Source organism: Homarus americanus, unplaced genomic scaffold, assembly GCF_018991925.1.
Source record: "Homarus americanus isolate GMGI-L3 unplaced genomic scaffold, GMGI_Hamer_2.0 scaffold50564, whole genome shotgun sequence".
Taxonomy (NCBI): Eukaryota; Metazoa; Arthropoda; class Malacostraca; order Decapoda; family Nephropidae; genus Homarus; species Homarus americanus.
The window spans coordinates 5,610,646-5,634,220 of NW_024715014.1; the positions used below are offsets into that span (position 1 = coordinate 5,610,646).

The window sequence follows — 23,575 nt, forward strand, 5'->3', positions numbered from 1 at the left end:
GCTTACCAAGAACACACACACACACACACACACACACACTGGATACCACAACATTGCCACATGCATAGCTTGTTGAGTTAGTGCTTATCCACAACTAGCTGTGATGATGTACAACTAGCTGTGGGGTGTACAACTAGCTGTGGGGGTGTACAACTAGCTGTGGGGGTGTACAACTAGCTGTGATGATGTACAACTAGCTGTGGGGGTGTACAACTAGCTGTGGGGGTGTACAACTAGCTGTGGGGTGTACAACTAGCTGTGGGTGTACAACTAGCTGGGGGGTGTACAACTAGCTGTGATGATGTACAACTAGCTGTGGGGGTGTACAACTAGCTGTGGGGTGTACAACTAGCTGTGTACAACTAGCTGTGGGGGTGTACAACTAGCTGTGATGATGTACAACTAGCTGTGGAGGTGTACAACTAGCTGTGGGGTGTACAACTATGCACAACTAGCTGTGGGGGTGTACAACTAGTGGGGTGGGTGTACAACTAGCTGTAGGGGTTGTACAACTAGCTGTGATGTACAACTAGCTGTGGGGGTGTACAACTAGCTGTGATGATGTGCAACTAGCTGTGGGGTGTACAACTAGCTGTGATGTAGAACTAGCTGTGGGGGTGTAGAACTAGCTGTGGGGGTGTAGAACTAGCTGTGGGGGTGTAGAACTAGCTGTGGGGTTGTACAACTAGCTGTGGGGGTGTAGAACTAGCTGTGGGGTGTAGAACTAGCTGTGGGGGTGTACAACTAGCTGTGGGGGTGTACAACTAGCTGTGATGATGTACAACTAGCTGTGGGGGTGTACAAACTAACCATAAGTCCAGACATGATCAATAGTGTTATGTCGCCGACGCGTCCGGTTCAACACACATACTGTACACCCACATACACCCACATACACCCACATACCGGTACACATGATACACATATATACACATACACCCATATACATACACTAAGACACACACACAAATATATAAGTATATATACTACTAATAATAAAAATACAATTACGCTCAAACCAACCACAATTACATTAATAACAACCACAATTACACTCAAACTAACCACAATTACACTAATAATCACAATTACACTAATAACAACCACAATTATACACTTATAATACCAACCACACTTACACTGAAAATACCAACCACAATTATACTCAAAATACCAACCACAATTATACTCAAAATAACAACCACAATCATACACTACGAATAACAAGCACAATTAGACTTATAACAACCACAATTGCACTAAAAATAACAACCACAATTACACACTAACAATAACATGGTCTACTGGTTAGGTGAGGTAAGTTGTATATAAAAGTAGTAGTTTAGTCAGACCATAAACATTATTAAGGTTATTAGTCGTGTTATGTTGACGTAATCGTCTTCCTTCCTTCCTCTTCTTCCTCCTTTTGTGACTCTTCTCCTCATTCTTCTCCTGTCACTTTCTTCCTCACCACCACCTATCACCACCATCCCTTCACCACTACCTACCACCACCATCCTCCTCACCACCATACCTTCACCACTACCTATCATCACCATCCTCCTCACCACCACCTTCTACAGTATATTCACTACTCATTCATCTTTACTATTAACATACTTCACCTGGTTACCAAGTCCTATATCTTAATTCACTTCATTATGACCTTAAAAACTCTATCTTATGAGTGTGAGCATCTGCCTCTGCTCCCTCATGGTGGGCGTCACACTCCCTCCATTAACTACACGTACAGTAGCTAAAACAACTATCTGTGCAGGTGGGGTTCGATATGCACCGAAATTTTACGTGTGACTAGTGACAGCCCTCATATAACAATATTTATCGTCCATATTGCTCCCCACAATGCATGCACAGATAGTTGTTTTAGCTACTGTGCAGTACCTTAGTCACCAGGTACCAAAATAAGTGAATGTGAAGTTATATACGACAGGTGTGAGGTATTACCGTCCATCAACACCACCTGTTAGTCTTAATGCAACACTTGACATAGTAGTGAGTTACTTACCTCGAGTAGTCGCTGAAGGAGCCGGATTTTGGGCGGCAGCGGGTTATGCGTAGACGTTCCTCGCTTGTCTCGTCATCATAGTCGATGGTGTCATTGTCGCCGTAGCGGGGCGGCCCCCTGTCAACATCCCCACAAGGTAGGTTGTCGTCGGTGTTTGATTCTCCGACAGGATCAAACAACACCAGCGGGCTGAGGTCAGGGTTTTGCCGCTGCTTATAAGGCGTCAATGGTCGGGCGTAGTATTTGGAGGACTCGTTTAGGGAGTACGTGAGGCTCCGTGGGCGTGGCCTCCCGTCGGAGGTTAGCTCGAGCACCCGCCTCTCATGCGGTCCTCTCCTCCCGCCTTCAACACTGCGGGCCTCGGAGTTGTAAATAAGGTGTCGGTTACCATTCACATCCGGGGAGAGTTTGAGATCACCTGGCCGTAATATATATTTTATCTCACTAGACACGTCAGGCAGGTTCCTCCGCCAGTAGTTGAAGGCGTTGTAGTGTCTGTTGCCCTCACAGTCTGGCCTCGTGTTCACAACCTCCCCGTCTGTATATCCCACTTTATCTGCACTATTTCGACCCCTCACCTCCTCCCCCGTACCATATCCCTCACTAACACCACTGTCTATGTAGCTCCTGGGCCGAATATTCCCTTCGAAATCGAGACAGTTGTCTGTGCGTGACGGTACTCCCCTTCCAGCAGGTTTGTTGTCACTGGAGTGTGACGTCATCACCGAGGGGTGGTGAGACCCCTCGAGCCCTCTGGAGGTCATCTTGGGAACTTCCTGGAAAATAATGAAGAATCAAGTATTTTAGTATATTATATATGCATTAGAATAACAAAAATATTTGCACAACTTCGTATGAACTATTTCGACTAACTTAAGCTCATTTCCAACGAGATCTAAATAAAATATTACATGTTTCAATAGGGAAATGCAGTGTAAAACAGCTTAAATTTTAGAGATTCCCTAGATTTTCCTGGAGATTTTATATATAAATAAAACCTACGTACATATTACTTAAATTAAAAGCAAAAAAGAATGAAAGCTAATACTAAAGAAATTAATAGGAAATGTAAAATTATTTGGAAACTCACGGCACGGAAGCCTGGGGGAGCCAAATCAATAGTGCGTCTGCGTGGCGGGAAGTTCAGAGCGAGGGGGTGGGTAGATCGGTGGACGGCGCGGGTCGTGCTGCCTGCAACACACCTCAGTTAGTACGACAAATGACTTCTCATGTAACAGAAGTACTACTGTTCTTACTCCTACTATATAACCTAATTAAAAAGGTTAATAAATTTAACGTATACCCGTGTATATTTGGCCTCCAGTGAATGTCCATATGCAGACACAATGGAGTATTTCTTTTAAAAAAATCTAAATTTCACCAACTTAAATAAATTGGAACTAACAAATAATAAAACCTTGAATGAGTAATATGGAAGTATAAAAAATTTAAAGAAAATCATGTTAAGGCAAAATAGCATAGCATCAACTACACAGCTGTATAAAATATATTGTGGAGTTAACAAGTACACGAAAGAACAGCTCGCTACACTTAATACACACTGGAGGTTTACTATATACAGTACTCGTAGCTCTTACATAATTATGAAATACAACAACTAGCAGTGTCTCAGAGGGCCATACCTAGGATTTATCTATACAATATAATATGATACTGGGGAGGCAATACAAGCAGGGGATGGCGGAGATACCACAAGCAGGTAATGGTGTGTGGTAGGGAGGAGGAGGTACCACAAGCAGGTAATGGTGTGTGGTAGGGAGGAGGAGGTACCACAAGCAGGTAATGGTGTGTGGTAGGGAGGAGGAGGTACCACAAGCAGGTAATGGTGTGTGGTAGGGAGGAGGAGGTACCACAAGCAGGTAATGGTGGGTGGTAGGGAGGAGGAGGTACCACAAGCAGGTAATGGTGGGTGGTAGGGAGGAGGAGGTACCACAAGCAGGTAATGGTGGGTGGTAGGGAGGAGGAGGTACCACAAGCAGGTAATGGTGTGTGGTAGGGAGGAGGAGGTACCACAAGCAGGTAATGGTGGGTGGTAGGGAGGAGGAGGTACCACAAGCAGGTAATGGTGGGTGGTAGGGAGGAGGAGGTACCACAACTAGATGGAAGCATCAACAGACCGTGAGGGGAGTTTGTTTACACGTGACGTCATATCAAGTTAGGTGAGCTCTTGAGTTTTGAGTTTGCTTCTCTTAATGATTTGTCTTCAAACATCCCTTGATATCCAAGAGTCAGTTATTTTCTTTTAAATGCTGTACAAATATGGAACGCGGAGTGATTTGTTATTTCAATTTAAGTTATCCTGGTTTTCTTCCAATTTCAGGGGAGACTACACAAGTGTCTACTGTACATCAACACTGAACGTACTGTAGTGTAATTATTGGCTTTTAATGATGAATCTCTCTTAGTGATTATTAAAAGTTTAGTCAGAACTATATACTAATTCGCTGCCATGACTTTAGGCACATCTGTAATTAATTCTGGAATTCTACACAACTATTCACCACAAGTTAATCATGAACTGGGATACACTGCGTGTGGGTTGTGGTCTCCGGCCTCCGTGTGGGGCGCCTGGCATGGCTGTAAGCTGGGTCACCCCCCACGCCCGGGTCCAGAGACTCAAAGGTTCCTAAGACAAAATATTCCTTGTAACTTGAGGTGTAACAATACACCCAACTGGCTGACTCTATAGCATAAACAAAGTCGAAAACAATCAAATTCCTAATGAGACAAAACTTTAACTAGAAACGCCATCTTAGCCCCAGTTAGAGGGACACTTAGGGTGAACTTGTTTCTGGTGAATGTATATCTTATTCTCTATGTCATTTATGTGCCATTTTTATAATATTATCTTTTTGCTTTATCTTAAAACCAACCAATGAGGTACAGTCTTACATCTTGAGTTTTAAGGAATATTTCTCCATATGAACCTTTGAGATTCTGCATCCCAGGTGGTCAATAATGCACCATCAACTCTGCCGCATAATTATCCACATCAACTGTGGTATAGCATGGTCGTGAAAAAAAATTAGGAGAAAAAAAAAAGAGCACAAATGTAGCAATTAATTCCATGATATGAATGGCACATGAATAATGTTCATAGAGAAGAAGAATGTACAGACACAGTGACAGTCTCCAGCGGCGGCGTCCTCATCCTCACCTGTAAGCTACAACATTATCAAGCCTCCACACAACTCAACGCTACCGTATACACACACACACATCATGCACTGCTGTATAAACTGCAGGGAAAATAATCCAGTTATTAGTCATAAGCACAGCCACACATCACACACACGAAGTTAAAGAACATGTACTGGGCGTCGTCCCTCATGCTGACTGCTGTGAACGTGAGCCCAACAAAGATTGTTGTACATCAGGACGGGGAAGACTCGTGCACACCAGCGGGTCTCTCCGCCCGCCTTCCACGATGACTGGCAGCTTGCATGACCTAAGCAGGGCCCCCGCCTCGGGTCAACACACCTGAGATGCACTACTCCCATTATATGATAATGAAAGTAACCCACATGCACGGGTTCAGGGAGAAGCGCACCCAGGAGGTTATCAAGAAAGCTCACACTACTTAGGAATACCTGGCGCACGATTCATTACTAAACGTCGGAAAAAAACTACGTTTGGAAATATATACAGCATTCCACAGAACACCATGCTAGGGCACACACGACACACGGTCCTGCTGTTACCCTTGTCAGTGGCCCTTCCGTTGGTGGGGGTGTCGTCGCGACCCAGACTGCTCCTGCTGTTGGTTCTGGTGAGAGTGATCTTGGGGAGGATGTGCCTAGAGTTCCCTCCCGTAGGCCTGCCAGTCACCTTATTGCTCGATAACTTAGTTGCTGTTGACTCCTGGCTGGAGGGAGACACAGTTGTAGGGGTTGGAACACGGCGAAACTTCTCTTCTGCAATTCGAGGTCTCAGCGTACTTCCTTCCCTGGTCAACGTGCCTCGAGGAACATTTCTTTCCGTAAATTTTCTGCTCGAGCCACCACGCTCTTGTGGAGTGCTCAAGTTACTGGTGCTAACTCTCCCTCCCGAGAACTGATTGTTTTTACCTCTGGAAGGTTTACTGTTGGGGGATGTTGCCTCTTTGTAGCGGCCGTCTGCGTCAGTACTCTCTACCGGGGGCTGGAGGCTGCTGTTAATTCCACGCTCTCGAACAGACTTTGTGACAAAGGATAAACTTTTTTCGATGGGGAAACTTTTGGTTTTGACACTAGTGACGCGACCAGTAAGTCTGGCAACAGAGGGCGAGATGGCAGTGTTGATAGACCCTCCCACCCTCGCTGTCTTGTTTCCCGTACCTGAAGCTTTGTCTATCTTGCTGCCTTCTGGTTTGTTGGCATCAGCTCTCCTGTAAGACTTAGTGAGAAGGTTACTTGGGGTTCCACTACTTGTTAAGACATCTGCTCTACTGGAGGCAGCACCGCCTCTTAACGAGGTTCTCATGGAGAGGGAAGTGTTGTGCCTCATGAGCTGGACTGGGCGGGGTGAGGTGCTCAGTCTTAGGGTGCTGCCCATGCCCGGGGATTTGTCGAGTCTCGTGAGGCTGTCAGTACGTCGAGGTGTTGCTAGCCTGCTGACGCCACTACCTGGTGACCTGGATAACTTGGAGGGACTGTGCCGGTCCACAATACTGCTGTTCTGTCTCTGGATTCGAGGTTTACTGAAGGAGTCACTGCTTAGTTTCTCCCGAGTTGGGGGCCTGATCATGCAGGAGGTGGCACTCCTGGTTCCTAGTCCACGCCTGATGGGGGTGCCCGCTCGACTGTTGGGGCGGCTATTATTGCTGAGGTCTTTCTTAGTGACCTCAGAAGATAAAGGTCGTCTTGTGGCGGGTGAGTTGGGGGTAGATGGGCCACTCCTTCCATTAGTCTTGCCCCACACCCTGTTGGTCCTGGCCGCCTCCTTGGTGGGGGCCACATCTTTGTCAGGGGGCTCCGGGGTGGGGCGGCGGGCGGGGGTGGCCAGGCTCGTGTTGCTGTAGCGGGAATAACATTATACTTCACTTGTAACCACCTCACCTACCTGCTACTCTCACACACCATCAAGATCGTCCATCCTCATATACACGCACTACACTGCTCACTGGCACCAAAATGAATACAGGAGTGTGGGCTCGTGTCTACCTCTAATAACCCAATTAAAAGACATTATAAACAACAGGCGTCATAACACACACAGCTTCTGAAGACACACGTAATAACACCATTTCCAGAAACTTTTGACGTCAAATCATAATCAGGAAATATATTACGTCACTACCTAATAGCCCCTCAAGGATCACCACCACCATCAGAGGAGTGAAAAAATACCTAAAATTGATAAACATTATTAATTATAACTTATATCAGTGTAACATAGTCATGAAGTGTTTCTTATAAATAAATAACGCAGTAAGAGATAAGAATGTGCCGTCGTTATATCTATTCACGAAGGCATCAGGATATTTTCAACCGATGGAGGTTAAACCGTAGAGGAATAAAAGGTTTGCGGTAAGGGAGTTCAACACTGTCTTAAACCGAGGTGTAAATGGCTTCAGATTGACGAAAAGTTCTACAAGTTGGAATAGTGACAGCAAGGACATGGGGGATCACAGATGTCTCGTACACAGATGGTGGAGACGAGGTGATGGTACAGGAAGTAGGAATCTATAGAACACCAAATAGAAAAAGTGAAGCGTCCTAACACCACACCCAGCTCACAGTACCCCACACCACACCCAGCCCACAGTACCCCACACCACACCCAGCCAACAGTGCCCCCAACACCCAGCTCACAACTAGACAGCGTAACCCACTATCAAATACAGAACATAAAAGAGCGACCATCAGCACAGTAAGTCCTCTAGTTCTACCTTAGGTCATACCAACATCCGGTAATACAAAAAACTAGTCCGACAACAATCTGAGCTGCGCACCATCCAACCAGGCTCCCTCGCCTTCACACGGTGCCGAGTTGCTAAGATAATATCAACGTTCTTGCAATACGAAACTATGACAAAAATTACCATCACTGATACATGTACTAACACTTAAGACTGCGTGGCTACGATCAAAACCTGCTGACGGGACCAAGAAGATGAGGGATTGTTGTGAGACGAACAGGGAGGCGTCCACTGGGTCAACAACAGTAGGTGGAAATGATGATTGTTGCCTTGAAATGATGGTTTATCGTTCTCATGACGGCAAGACTGGGTGACTGTTGTGTCCAGAGGTTTCTCATCTGACACCTGGATATGATGGGAAGGTGTTACTAGTTAATGAAATAGTTCCAGCCACTAATGTCGTGGGAAGACCAAAGTTTTCACCCCGTAGACTTGTATAGAGCAATAAAGTTGAGTTCCGAAGTTTATTGCCTGAAGTTATATAGACTCACGAGAACAGATTAAAGTGTAAACCAATTTCCTATTTTTAATATTACGATTATGAGAATAAGGAAATAATGTTGACACAATTACTGTACACCGTATTTGGTGGGTCTCACACACAAAACACCATTTCAGTATCATCTATTATATTATAAACCAGAACGTGGTACACCGGTAACGCGCGTAACTCTCACTAATACGTCAAGGGTTCGAGCCCCAGCCAGGACACACCCTAACGCCAGCTGCGGCCGAGGGCTTGGCTATGTTAAGGAGTTCAATCATTAATACTGAAATAAACTGGGGTGCCTAATCTTCACGTGATCCAGCTAGTTATAAGCTTTGAAACGTGTTTTTACTGAAAGACAAGATGAACTGAACTAAAGAATATATATAGTTTATCTTTCCAGTTATGTGATATAGTAGGTGTAGTGGGTGTAAGTGTAGTGGGTGTAGGTGTAGTGGGTGTAGGTGTAGTGGGTGTAGGTGTAGTGGGTGTAGGTGTAGTGGGTGTAGGTGCAGTGGGTGTAGGTGTAGTGGGTGTAGGTGCAGTGGGTGTATAGGGAGTGTCGTTCTTCCGGATCTTTAGGGTAACAAGACCTAATAGATGGCATTATTATTATGGCCCTACCCTTATCATCCCCGCCCCTCACCTTGTTATACTCACTTGTACTGAGAGAAAGAGACTGTGGTATCCCATCTTTTTTTTTCTCTTATTATGAAAAAAAAATATTGCAGCTAGTAACTTTGGCTAGAACATTTATTTGGTTGATTAGGAAGCCAGTTAGACATATGCTCGTATCCCCTTACAGGTAAAAAAAAATCAACATTCCTCTATGTGTTGAGGTTATAACGGCTAATTGAATACCTGAGAACAAATAAATATATCCATTCTTATTTCTGATGAACAAAACTCAAACGTGATTATTAAACATTCAAAATATTATAAATAGTGCACTCCAGAATAATGTTTTTTGTCCACATTAAGAACTAAACAACAATAAACCAGCATTAAATTTCTCTCATTCATGGACAAAGTTCGTCTTAAAATCCTGAACCTTTCTTGTTTATCAATATATTTTTCTGGGGTGGAAACGTGAGTGGATATCAAAGAGCTACACATACTTATCTTTTATCTACCCTACCACTCCCCCTGTAGTGTCACTCTAGGCCCGTCAGTCACTCAGATACACTGATAATGATAAGATAACACCTAACTTACACTATGGGTCATTATAATGCTTGATGGAGGAGGGTCAGGCAGGCGCTAAGTTGTGGGTAGGCAAGAGGGCCGCTGATAACACCACGCCCTCACTATCTTAAGAATGCCTGTTAGAATGTTGTCTTGTTCACGTCTCGCTAACTACACACCTCATGTAATGGTTGAATATAGGGCGACCTCTGGCCTTGATCACGAACCACTGACCTCGATCACGAACCTCTGACCTCGATCACGAACCACTGATGATCACGAACCACTGACCTTGATCACGAACCACTGACCTCGATCACGAACCACTGACCTCGATCACGAACCTCTGACCTCGATCACGAACCTCTGGCCTTGATCACGAACCACTGACCTCGATCACGAACCTCAGTCAACTTGTACCTGCAATTATCTCGTCACAATCTTGTCCTCTGCGGCTCTCATCTTCACCACACTGCCGGGTGGGTCACTGCGGCCGTGAGTGCCATGGGTGGGGGGGCGAGGCGGTGAGACTCGACACAGGGAGATCATTTACAAAGGTCTATGTTAATCCTGGTAGCCGTAGAGTGTGAGTGTGTGTGTGTGTGTGAGGCGGGTCCTTCCACTGTACTAAGTGTAGGGATACGACATTAAATAGTTTTCGTCTATTAACTTGATCTAATCATAACTAAAACAGGAGTTCCCCATAATCACGATCCTCCACCTGTCAATTGTAATCATGATCCTCCACCTGTCAATTGTAATCACGACCCTCCACCTGTCAACTGTAATCACGACCCTCCACCTGTCAACTGTAATCACGACCCTCCACCTAGCCTAACCTGACTGGACAAGGGCGGTGGAAGTTGACACAGACATTGTGAGTGAAGTGTCGTGTTCCAGCGGCGAGTAACTCTCTACCATTCTTACCTCCCTCCCTCCCTCCCCCTTTCCTCTTCATCATTCCTTCCATCTTCATTCACTTGCCCTCCTTCTCTCTGCTTCCTTACACTGTAACTTCCTTCCCCATTCCCTACGTCTCCCTCATTCCCTTCAATATTTACTTGTCTCTTGATGTTTACAAAGGTATATACAAAGGCCCTTGATGTTTACAAAGTACCTTGATGTTTACAAAGTAACTTGATGTTTACAAAGGCCCTTGATGTTTACAAAGTACCTTGATGTTTACAAAGTACCTTGATGTTTACAAAGGCCCTTGATGTTTACAAAGTACCTTGATGTTTACAAAGTGCCTTGATGTTTACAAAGTACCTTGATGTTTACAAAGTGCCTTGATGTTTACAAGGGCCCTTGATGTTTACAAAGTACCTTAATGTTTACAAAGGCCCTTGATGTTTACAAAGTACCTTGATGTTAGTGTATAGAAGCCCCAAAAGAAGCTACACCCCCATAAACACCCCTATGGAGTCGTGGACTAACTCACACTATGCATCTGACTTGTTAAAAGGTTGGCGGAAAAGGGAAGAAAATTTTGTATGGCCATTCTCCCAAGATTTCCGTACGTAACTGGTGGAAAATACAGCTATGTGTATGGAAATTATTTATTCTACAGCGATGTTTTAGGGACATAACTTTTTGTAGGGACTAGGTAAGTACCCCACCGACAAGCCATCACCCCAGTTTCCCTCCAATCAATAAACCTTACGAGGATTTCTTCTGGACGGTACTTAATAGAAAAATTATCTTCTATTTTGTCTTATAATGTAATAGTTTCACTGCACAGATCTCTAGGACATGTGGATGTCTTGGGTAGGAGTGTTGACCTGCCTATCAATGTGCTCCCTCCCTCCCTCCTTCCTCTGGTTGGTACTTAATCAGAGGAGTAAGACCAGCTCGTTCTTATACCCTATGAAGCACCATGCTTGGTCCTGCAGAGTATGTGATTTCTGGTTACTTTATACAATTATATATATTTATACATTACAGTATGATTAATTCAGTGGGTGTTTAGTCCTACAAAGTGCACCAGAGCCAGCAAGGGCAGCCTCACACGGCCCAGAGCGGAGCCACATTCCTGTCAGCAGCAGCCTCGCCACCGTCGTCTCCACCACCACCTACACGATCCTCCCTCATCCACTCGACCCTCCCTTATCCAGACGACCTTCCCTCATCCCACACCACCTTAACCCTATACCACCCTTACCCCACACGACCACATTAGTTTCCAAATAAGTGTTTACCCATTTTTCTAACACTCAAATGAACTTCTCGAGGCAGCAGACAGTACACAGACTGCACGCTGGACCCTGTTTATGTGTTCCGGGTGACGTAAAACATGTCTCAGTTGCCTCACGTTGACACCCCCTCACCCCCACCCCCACCTTCAATAAAGTGACCGCGAAAGGTTGTTAAAGAGAAGACGTATTTAACCAGAGAAAAATGAGAAGAAAAAAATATAAGCGGCGCTGTTTAATGTGACCCTCGTGTAAAATAACCAGAAATGTGTTTAATATGAAGGAGAAATGACAAGTTGTGTAGGAAAAAAGCAAAGAATTATTTTTAAATGTAGTTAAAATTAGTCTATTCATTTCCAGCGTTTCTAATTAAGTTAAAAGGCAATGAAACAAAGAGAGAGAGAGAGGGAGAGTAAGAGAGAAGGCGAGAATAAGAGAGCGAGAGCCAGAGAGAGAGAGAGAGAGAGAGAGAGAGAGAGAGAGATCACACACACTTCACCGTCAAAATATCTCATGTTTGTACAGTCCTTCCTCGCCCTCTGCCTCATACTGGTAGTGAGGGCGAGATGAGGTGATAGTGAGGTCCAGGTGAGATGATGGTGATGTGATAGTGAGGGCCAGGTGAGATGATGAGGTGATAGTGAGGTCCAGGTGAGATGATGGTGATGTGATAGTGAGGTTCAGATGAGATGATGGTGAGGTGATAGTGAGGGCCAGGTGAGGTAACTGAATCATTTCCTCCTCGTCCTACATTAACACTGTCTACCATCACCATCATTCCTCTACCACCATCACCACCACTATCATTCCTTTACTACCACCACCACCACCATCATTCCTCTACCACCATCACTATCATTCCTCTACCACTATCACCATCATTCCTCTACCACCATCACCACCAATCCTCTACCACACACACGTGACCTCCCCACCACCGTGTGTATTACGTATCGAATGTATACAACGAGTTTGTCTTAAAGATCTGACATGTTGGGTAATGTGTGTAGTGATGTGGCACTTATACCCTGAGTCCACAGTATGGGGTGATGATGGTGTAGTGGTGATGATGGTGTAGTGGTGATGATGGTAGTAACAATGATGGTGAGTGAGGCACCAGGAGTGAGCCAGAACACCCTCCAACACCCTCCAACACCCTCCAACACCCTCCAACTAAACCGAACCAACACTTGATAAAAGATACTTCAGATTATAGCTTTATATATGGAAACACTGAGGACCACAGATAAAACTGACTGACTTGCTGACTGACGGACTGACTAACTGACAGCCTACAAACCACGATGAACTAATAGCTAGGTTAGGTTAGCGAGAAAGTTAACGTAGGACGCAAAATCAACACCATTTTTATTAGTTAATTTTATCTCCTCTAGAGGGACAACACGTATAAAGGCGCGATGGTGAGGGATAGTTGTGATAAATTATTGATATAAGTGAAGAGATAAGTTAAATATAAGTAAATAAGTAAGATAAGGCAGGTACACAGATGGTAGTGTTACGGAGGAGATGAATAATACAACTATAGAGGAGTAGCAGGTGTGTGTAGGAGAAGGAAGAGGGGCGGCGGCCTCGTGTGTGAGTGCGTGGGACGGAGAGTGGCGGTGGGCGGAGAACGTACGTGTGTGTGAGGTGGTCAGTATACTACCAATATAGTAGAGACTTTCGCCTTTGTACAGGACAGAGAGGCGAATGACGTATACTTAGCATTAATAATTACCTCACTTAACAATAAAGACTTTAATGGGTGGCTATTAGGTCAGTAACGCAGGTAAATAACTTTCACGATACTACGATCCATTTTACCGCCTTACGGAAGCTGTCAGATCACACTTTACCGTCTGGCTTATGATAAAACATATATAATCTATAAAGTAAACCCAAATTACACCAAAACTCTACCTAAACCAGACTATGTTCACACGACACAAATTAGATGACAAATATTACGTACAGAATTCTCGAGAACCCGGCCAATTGTCACACTCACTCTCGGAGCCAAAGAGACCTTGTAACTCGTCTTCCTCCCGGCCCAGCTTACACTATCGAGCTTGTGAGAGTATCGTGTATTAAATGACGGTGTACACATGAGGAGAGTGAACATAGAGAGAGGGGTATAGCGGTGAAGGCATCTCAGGAGTACAGTATTCTTGAGGCAGCTGGTACACGCCTGTGGTGTACCTGGAGAGGGTGTAGTGTTACCAGGTGGGGCGAGGGAGGGGTCGTCACCTCTGCTGGGTTGAGGGAGCAGGAGGGGGGCGACATACACCTCATAAAACAGGTTACTTCTGTTGTATTATACATTATGAGTAGATGTTTCTCTCTACTGTTGTTAAAACATTTTTAGAGTAGAATTTCAATTTAAAATCATTCTGTATAAACGAAAATGATATAAAAATCTGTCTGGATAAGAGATGTGTAACTCCTTAGAGTTTTCACATCATTTTATCCAATAATGTTTTAGCGCGGTACTGCGCCCCACACCCTGGCAAGAGTACCATTGCAATGGCTCACCTCACAGCTGTTTCATCCTTGAACTCCTGGAATATTCTCAAAATTATTCAAGGAAGGACCATGTACCGATGCATACATAGTGAGTTATTCTGAACAACATTAATTCATTAATGTTAAGATGTGGTTTAATGTTACAGGGATGCTACGGCCAAGAGGAGACGTCAACCCAGGAGTCAGTCGGTGGGTTAACCCTCTCAGTAACACACGTAACCCGCACAGCACCTTCCCACACACAACACGATGCGTCAACACCCATATTAGGCTAATCAACCCAGAGTTAACACCCAACTCTTACACCTTTACTTCACATCAACGTTTGCTTAAATGCTTCACAATCAATGATTTACTAGATACCTCACAATCAACATTTCTTCAAACATTTCATGTCAACATTTATTCAAATGTTTTAAAATTAAACCTGGCTGAAATACTTCAGTTTCTCAGTCAAATTAGATAAAATGCTTATGTTAAGTGCTCGCTAAAATGCTTCAATCACCCCTAAAAATCCTTTACAATCATCACTTGTTGAAATGTCTTTCAACGAACTCGTTAAAGTCACAATTATCACTCGCTAAAAATTGTCAATCTAATATATACGATAGGACTAGGCGTGTCTGTCTGTCTGTTCTGGGCAGCCGAAACTGCACAATCGTTTTTCATCAAATTTGGTGGAAAAATCGCAAAAAATTCGTAGAGTGGAACAAACCTGGTCCCATGTCGATGGTTTCTTTAGGAAGGCATTAATTAATCATGCAAGTCTACCGACTTGGCGCACCCTCATTCGCTGTACGCTGTCACGAGTGTTCAAACTTTCACTGGGCACGGACGTGCCCGTGATCACTTGTCAATTCTCTATAAAGTTTGACAACAAACCCAACAGCTTTGTGTTGCAGTCAAGACTCACTACATTGTTTCTCAATTATCACTCAAATGTTAGAAAATTATCGCTCGTTAAATTATTTCACAATCAACGCTGGCTTACGTGTTCTAACGCAAACATTTCACCTTTTCATTGTTATTCACGGCTGAATTCTTAAACATACATACGTTATTTTTTCTTTAAGATGTGTTTGAAGATGTCAAATTGCACCACACTGCTGGCTGCCTTGAGTTAAAACACAAAAATAACATAAAAATCACCATCTACAGAACTGCAGATCACTTAGCCACTGTTATACAGCAGTTACAATAAACTCAGTCAAAAGATTGTATGCAAATATTGATGATTTTGTTGTGCATTAGAATAAATCAACCAATCAGATGTATTTTTACATCCATTAATTACATCATAGTTCAGTAGTTCAGTAACATTGACGAAAATCCGACCATCGGCTCAGGCTCGCTGTTTACTCAACAAATGGTCGCAAAACGTAAATTTCAGTCTTAATTTCTTATAACAAATATAAATTAATTAATGGACCCAATAATTTACTGAGCAATCAACCTTAACTTTCGAAATAAATATTCACAAGCAAACAGCATCATATACACACTGGTTCACACGAACATTCATTTGTAATCTAATATAGTCATAAATTATAATGTGTCTATTAATAAAATGTAAACTTAAGCAAACATTTACCTAACGATAATAAAAATGGTCAAATTAAACCCTTCTTTAGAAATCAGTGACCAAATGAACTTTTGAAAATTGTGGGTCTTGTTTAACCACCTTTGTAAACACTAAACTGAATAATTTATACCAATAATAAATATAAAACTTCCTAAGACATATCCCATCATCATAAACGTTATACTCACCACCATTAAATACAATTAACACCATTAAATTTACAATGAGCACCATGTCCATTTAGATAATTCACCACCAACGTATAAGCAATGCACTAACACCAGTTAACACTATCACCAGTTAAGTGTCATCACCACCTAATCTACCCACTACCAGTACGTGTATATCATCATACTACTTATTTATCACTACCATCCTGTATACACTCCGCGGACTTAATGATCGTTTACTTTCTTAAGGTAATTTCACTCGAGACGCTTGTTTTAATATATAGAACCCTAAGCCTGTGAAAGAACAAGGAAAAACGACTTTACTGTGAAAACGACAGGTAAAGCCATTCCACGACCTCAACACTTAAGGAAATGACAAATCCTTCAAAGTCAGAGAACGTTTGGAGTGGAGGACCGTGGTCGCCAACCCTCAGATATGAAGACGGTACTCTGGTTGATTCACTGGTCTATGATTTCAGAAGGAACGACCCACTGAGCTGTTTCCTTCACAGTCAGGATTGTTTTTTCCTCACATCATCGGATTTGAAGACCAAGTATTAAACTAAACATTGAAGTGAAAATGACGAAAAAATTATTAAGTTCAAACAGTGTGCATCTATATCCAGGTTGTGATACAGTATACCAAGACTAAGCATTATCATCTCTGTGTTCTGTTACTATGTGTCTGCTATGCTACACTTTTACCAGTCACTAGTGATGTTAGGAACTACCCAGTTTGATATGCTAGTCTTCTATGCTGCTCTAATCACCTAACTACCCCACACTACAGTATATTCTTAAAGTATATGAACCTAAACTATGCTATAACTTCTCAACTCTTCAAGCATTTGTCATGCTAACGTCGTGTACAGCTCCCTCTACTAAAGTATTTACGTGGAAGCACAATACAACTTCGAACTATCAAACTACTCGTATTTCAAAGGATTGCAGTATAAGTAGTTAACTGTAAAACTTAACCTAACTAGGAGTGGGCAAAGTGAGCAGCTGCCCAGGGGCCTCAACAATCTGGGGGCCTCCACATATTACAATATTTTATTTTTGTTTATTCATTTGGATTATTTTTATTTTCATTTTTTAAAATTCATGGGAATTTGTACACTATCAATATATTTACAGTTAATTAAAAATGTCTCAATGTTCGAATTTCCTCAATATAACTGCATATGGCTTCAAAATTCTCCAAAGAAGTGATCAAATTTCAAAATTTTTCCAGGGGGCTTACAGCGCCCCCCGGAACTCCCAGATGTTTAGGCTCGCTTCACTCGCCACCCCACCCTCTTGGGTAGTTATAATGAGGGGGGCCTCCACAAAGAGGCTGCCCATGGGCCTCCACAGGTCTAAATCCGGCACTGCATGGCAATCGGTTAGAACCTATACATTACGCTATTAGCTAAGTACGGTACATCTAACTTTGTTGCCTCTGTCTAAATTCCATAACGTTGAAGCTATCCACTGTATTACACTTCTTGTTCCTATTGACTGTAGTTTGCTCTCCTAGTCTACCCTACTTCATCTATCGCTAGTCCGTACCCACGATCCCATCATTGTTATAATTCCAATCAAAAAACACAACCAAAACTTACTCCTTAGCTATTTATCTATTCTATTCTAAAGTCATTCCAGTCAATTACACAACCCTAACCCATTATAGTTATCTATCCATTTTATCCATGTCATCACTCATGTTAGTTAGGTCTACAGACAACACTTCTTTATGCATGTTAGTTACTGCTGTCCCAATGTACGGATGTAGCCGCCACCAACTGGACGTCTGCGCGCTACTGAAAACATCAACACGATTCTCTACCTCAATGCACGGTTATCACTATAGCATTAAGCTTGTGATCATCTATTGATTTTATCGCTATTACTGTTTATTAAGCTTATTATAATCTACGAAGCTTAAATAAATAGTCGTCTTAGTAACTTGCTTAATGACCACACATACCGGAACTTAACCATTATATCCTGGCGGGAAGTCTTGTACTGGTCTATGGCGCCCTGGATGAACTGTTCGTAACTCTTCTTCTCCACGACGCTCGCCTTCATCTTGCCTTAATGTTCAGCTAAAATGGTATAAAGGAACGATTCTGAACGGGAAATAAATGCGTCAGTTCTGAGACCTTTGCTGAGTCGAGGCTCTCCAGTGGCAGTGCAAGGATTAAAATCTAGTGTTACGTTCTCTTATAACGAAATAAGGTTTATGGAGATTTGTTGTAACTTTCAGGGCAAAGTTATGGAGATAACCCCGACCTGTGACTTTATAAATAAATTATTAATCTTTATTCATATTCCCTTGACGCCACAATTACCGTGCACAGAATAATTTATTTATCAAATTTCACTTCACTTAAAGTTGTCACCATATTCCTCACTACAGTAGGTCCTGCATGACATGGCCGTAACACTGAGTCAGGTAGTGGTTGATGATGGGTGCCACAGCAGCGAGGCACCTCAGACCGTGTTGACAAAACCAGGTGAAGATGAGGACTAACCCGGCTCGTGCGATCTGGCCTTGCCCTGCCTTGCCAGTCTGAGTGATAACCACAAGTCTTCACTCAACACCCCCATGATGCAGTGACTTGTCAACAGTTTCAACGAATTTACTTATACTTAGATGGCCCAAACCTTATAAATATGTGTGTTTTAGTTTATTTAGCTACATTCCTTTTCGAAATTCAGTAAACAGACGTAATATTAATGCAAGATGATGGAATGAGTGATGACCAAAATGTTTCGTTCAAACACCCTATCACCTCTAAATACCTGATAAAAACCCATCAAAAACGACGTTCTTGTATTATGCTTTATACAAAATAAGAGCCGTGATTAATTAGTAAGGGTCATATCCCACGATGCCGCCTCCTTATCATTACGATCAACGAATAGTATTGACACGAGCAGCAGGCGAGAGGCGGGGAGAGTTGCCAAACAGGGTATAAGCGTGTGGGTGAACCAATGCTCGGAACTTCATCTCAGATCACCACACGCAACCTGCCACCAAACTGTGTGGGGGCAAATATGTGTAAACTGACACAACAAAATCATCATAAAACAATATACACTTCGGAAGAAAGACACAATTTAAATGTTTTGTATCAAGATAAATTTAACGATAAGGTTTTAACCTGCCACTGATTCCTCACCACGTTGTATCCTATCATGACCTTCAACTCACCACAACATAACCCCCTATTACGAACTACCGTCGACCGATATAACATAATTAACACTATATTTCCAGCGCACGACTTACAATAATGTTCTCAGGGCAGCTCAAGGTAACCTCCTACACACCAACACCCACACGGACATGCGAGACGGTGGGACGGAACATTCCTATTGAAACACTCGCCTCATTTTGGATACACTTCCTTCAATACGAACAAATCAAAACTCCCTTAGTGAAGAAACTGTACTGAATACCCTGACCCTTCTGGTGCCTAAATACAATAGAGGAATTATTACAAACGACCTTAATAACAGTTTCATCACCTCATCCCTCCTATGATGTAATACACCAGTTAAACGCAACTCTCACCACTAGTAAATATCAAGTATGATCTCTATGCTAGTATCCAACATACATACATTATTATAACATAAAGTAAGTATCCATAATTACAGTAGTACCATGATGGCCGACACTGATGCCAACTCACGATGATAGAAAGTGATATACAGTGATAACAGAGAATAATACCCCATAACAGGTGAGTGATAATCCGCGATAACAGAGCCTTATATGCCATGAGAGTAGGAAGTGATGATAGTACACAGTAGTACCCCCATGATGACACGGCAGTACCCCCCATGTTAACACGGTAGTTCCCCCATGATGACACGGCAGTACCCCCCACGGTAGTGATAACACGGTAGTACCCCCATGATAACACGGTAGTACCCCCATGATAACACGGTAGTACTATGATAGTACCCCCATGATAACACGGTAGTACCTACGGTAGTACCCCCATGATAACACGGGTAACAGTACCCCCATGATAACACGGTAGTACCCCCATGATAACATACCCCCATGATAACACGGTGAGTACCCCATGATGCTATAGTAGTGCCCCCATGATAGCCTGGTAGTACCCCATGATAACGGTGAGTACCCTGATAACAGTGAAGTACCCCATGATAACACAGTAGTACCCGCATGATGCTTACAGTGGTGATGCCCCCATGATAACACGGTAGTACCCCATGATAACACAGTAGTACCCATGATGATAACTTGCAGTGATACCCCCATGATGTACAGTATTACCCCCATGATAACACAGTGGTACCCCATGATAACACAGTAGTACCCCCATGATAGCAATTAATTACCCCATGATAACACGGTAGTACCCCCATAACACGGTAGTACCCCCATGATAACACAGTAGTACCCCCATGATAACACGAGTAGTACCCCCATGATAACACAGTAGTACCCCATGATAACACGGTACCCCCATGATAACACGGTAGTACCCCTATAACACAGTAGTACCCCCATGATAACACGGTAGTACCCCATGATAACTTGCAGTGGTACTGATAACACAGTAGTACCCCCATGATGTACGGTGAGTACCCCCATGATAACACAGTAGTGCCCCCATGATAACACAGTAGTACCCCCATGATGTACGGTAGTACCCCATGATAACACGGTAGTACCCCATGATAACACAGTAGTACCCCATGATAACACGGTGAGTACCCCATGATAACACAGTGAGTACCCCTATGATAACACAGTGGAGTGCCCCCATGATAACACATTAGTGCCCCCATGATAACACGGTAGCACCCCCATGATAACACAGTAGTACCCCCATGATAACACGGTAGTACCCCCATGATAACACGGTAGTACCCCCATGATAACACGGTAGTACCCCCATGATAACACGGTAGTACCCCCATGATAACACGGTAGTACCCCCATGATAACACGGTAGTACCCCCATGATAACATAATAATGTAGTTCTTGAGGAAGCTTATAAGAATGTACTTAAGTGCTTGGCTTAAGTTTAATCGTTAATATAACACCTGAAGATAAAAAGAAAACATTGGGGCCAACTTTCACCTACGTAGTAGGCAGCCATCAAACAGGGAGGTACAACTGCCTGGGAAGATATTGAAAGCATAATGTGTTGTCAAATGGTAGACCCTGCTGCTATATGGCATCACGAACATTGGGAACTTCCAGGTTGCTGATCAGTGATCTGACTTTCTGCCTCATTTACACACAATTGCAGAGTCTCAATTGTTTCTCTTTCATTAACAACGCAACATACACATCGTTTCTCTCTCTCTGATTTTTTTCCATTTTATGTGTTTTATTTTTGTTTTATTTCTCCCCAGGCCTCGATGTGGGTCGGTGATCCGTGCTGGGGTGGGCTAATCCCCGCGTAAAAAAAATGAATAAAATATATCAATTAATAAATTAGCACAAGACATGGCACTAAAACACAGTCTTTAAAGAATTTTGTTTTGTTAGTTTTGTTCCCTGACTTATATTAACTGAATTTAACTAGGAAAGGTAGGTGCTATTTATATGCTATATTTGAAACCACACAATTGCAGGCATTCTTAATATCTAGTTACGAGGAATCTACACCGAACGAACCTTTGAGAATATGAACCCAAGGTAGAGGGGTGGAGGCGGGGGAACACACGCCGATAATACAGACATCAGCACGTTCCTTACATATAACCCGGTCAGAAATGTACATCGCATATAATACAACAATTTCCTAACTCATACTGGTGCTTCACGTATTGGAAATGACTTAAGAATCGTGTATGTTTAGGTTTAATATGATAACAGGTTATTCATAAGACGTTGGGCGTCGTCTTGGTCGTATTAAGGTTCCCAACAAGCGGCGCGGAGTAAAGTACGGGCGTGAGCATTAATAAGTGAGCATCATCTAGCTTCCTGGACCTTCAGCTGGCTGGTGGGCATAAATAACTGAGTAGAAACTTGTGTTCTGTGCCAAGAAATAACTACAGTCCATTTTGTGTTGTTGTTGTGTTGTGTTAGGTTGTGTTAGAGGGTGTTGCTTCCGCCTGATAGTTGTCACTCTGTCCGTGTCCACAGCCAGTGTTACCACCAGGCTCAGGATGCATAACTGCTACCAAATTTATATTGAACCTGCATATTTTCACTGGCCAGTCCTGTCGGGATCAACCAGTCAGTTTGTCGTGGTGATTTGAATAACTTCAGCATAGACTGTTGTACAGCTTAAATAACGATCGTACTGTAGTAGAATGTGAAGTGCCTGTTAGTTCGCGTACAGTTTTCGTGACTTTCTGAATTATGTTGTTTTTTAGATTCGGAATGTCATCTCTGAAGGTAAGGTGAACTGAGTGGCACTGGTGAGGGTGTCGTGCCTGTGCCTTGTCATGACGCTTTATACTCGCGGTCCTTCACGCCCCTGACATACCCTAGGGGTGTGTAGGAAGGGAGAGTATGGTGTGCCGCATTATCATTTACTACTGTTTTTACGTAGAACAACAAAGCTAAATAATTTCCTAATATCACTGATACTGTAGTGGTGGAGGTGGTGGTGGTGGCGAGAGGCGTGCCTAGGCTGGTGTAGCGAGGATGGTGCCTGACTCACTGACGTCTCCTTGTGAACACTAATCCACACCACTCCCACGCCACCACACACCCTCACCTTGTACAGTATATAATTATATATAATATGACTCCAACACGTGTTCACTCCTCGTACACTGCCGACATATTTTTTTCCCAGAGAATTTTAAGTTTTACATCAGTGTCTGGCAAAAGGAAAATGTTTGCATTGCTAATAAGCTAAAATATTGAGTTGCTTCGTCCCTGCCATCAGCGAAATGCCCGGACCCCCCCACGAGCATCAGGCATTCATTTTAGTATACCTGGCCTCAGAAAAGCTTCAGCCTTAAGAGTATTCCCAACAAATGAAACAATCAAACGTTAACCAAGGAAAGGCCATCAACAGCTGTGACTGCACCCAAGTCGCCAGGTGACGCGCGTCGCCAGGGTAACGTCATTGAATGGGGCCCCTGAGCTATAGTTTATAACGTCACAATGGTCTGTCCTTTGTGTTTTCAGTCCTTGATCCGTACTGCCCCTGACGGCCACTAGTCCTATGGGGCCCACTCTCATAAGACTACAAGTTTTCGTACCATCATTATATATAGCTAATAATAATGTTATCATTCATACTCTTCACTAGGTGAGTAACCCAGCTTCGTCCTGGTTGGGGGACAGGAGATGGTGCACGACCAACCCCTAGGTCACCCGCACCTCCCTACCAAATTCAGCTCTCGATCGTCAAAACACACACACACAGGACCTGTATATACAGATTATTGTCTTACCTTCCTCGGGTAGTTCGTGTCTGGGCTCCTGTACGCCTCCATCTCACAGATCCTTTACGTAAATCCACAAGTTTGGTAAAAATCAAGTCAATATCTA

General features: G+C 43.2%; 1 protein-coding gene across 1 annotated transcript in view; it reads right to left on the reverse strand.

Annotated features, from left to right (window-relative positions):
• Positions 1–18,155, reverse strand: part of LOC121854327 — a 77,978-nt gene extending 59,823 nt beyond the window's left edge. The window contains exons 1-4 of the mRNA XM_042348926.1: positions 18,055–18,155; positions 5,749–7,040; positions 3,117–3,217; positions 2,027–2,802 (exon numbers count right to left, since the gene is read on the reverse strand). Coding sequence (XP_042204860.1) covers positions 2,027–2,802; positions 3,117–3,217; positions 5,749–7,040; positions 18,055–18,155 — 2,270 coding nt within the window. The remainder of the gene's footprint in view (positions 1–2,026; positions 2,803–3,116; positions 3,218–5,748; positions 7,041–18,054) is intronic.
• Between the last annotated feature and the right edge of the window lie 5,420 nt (positions 18,156–23,575).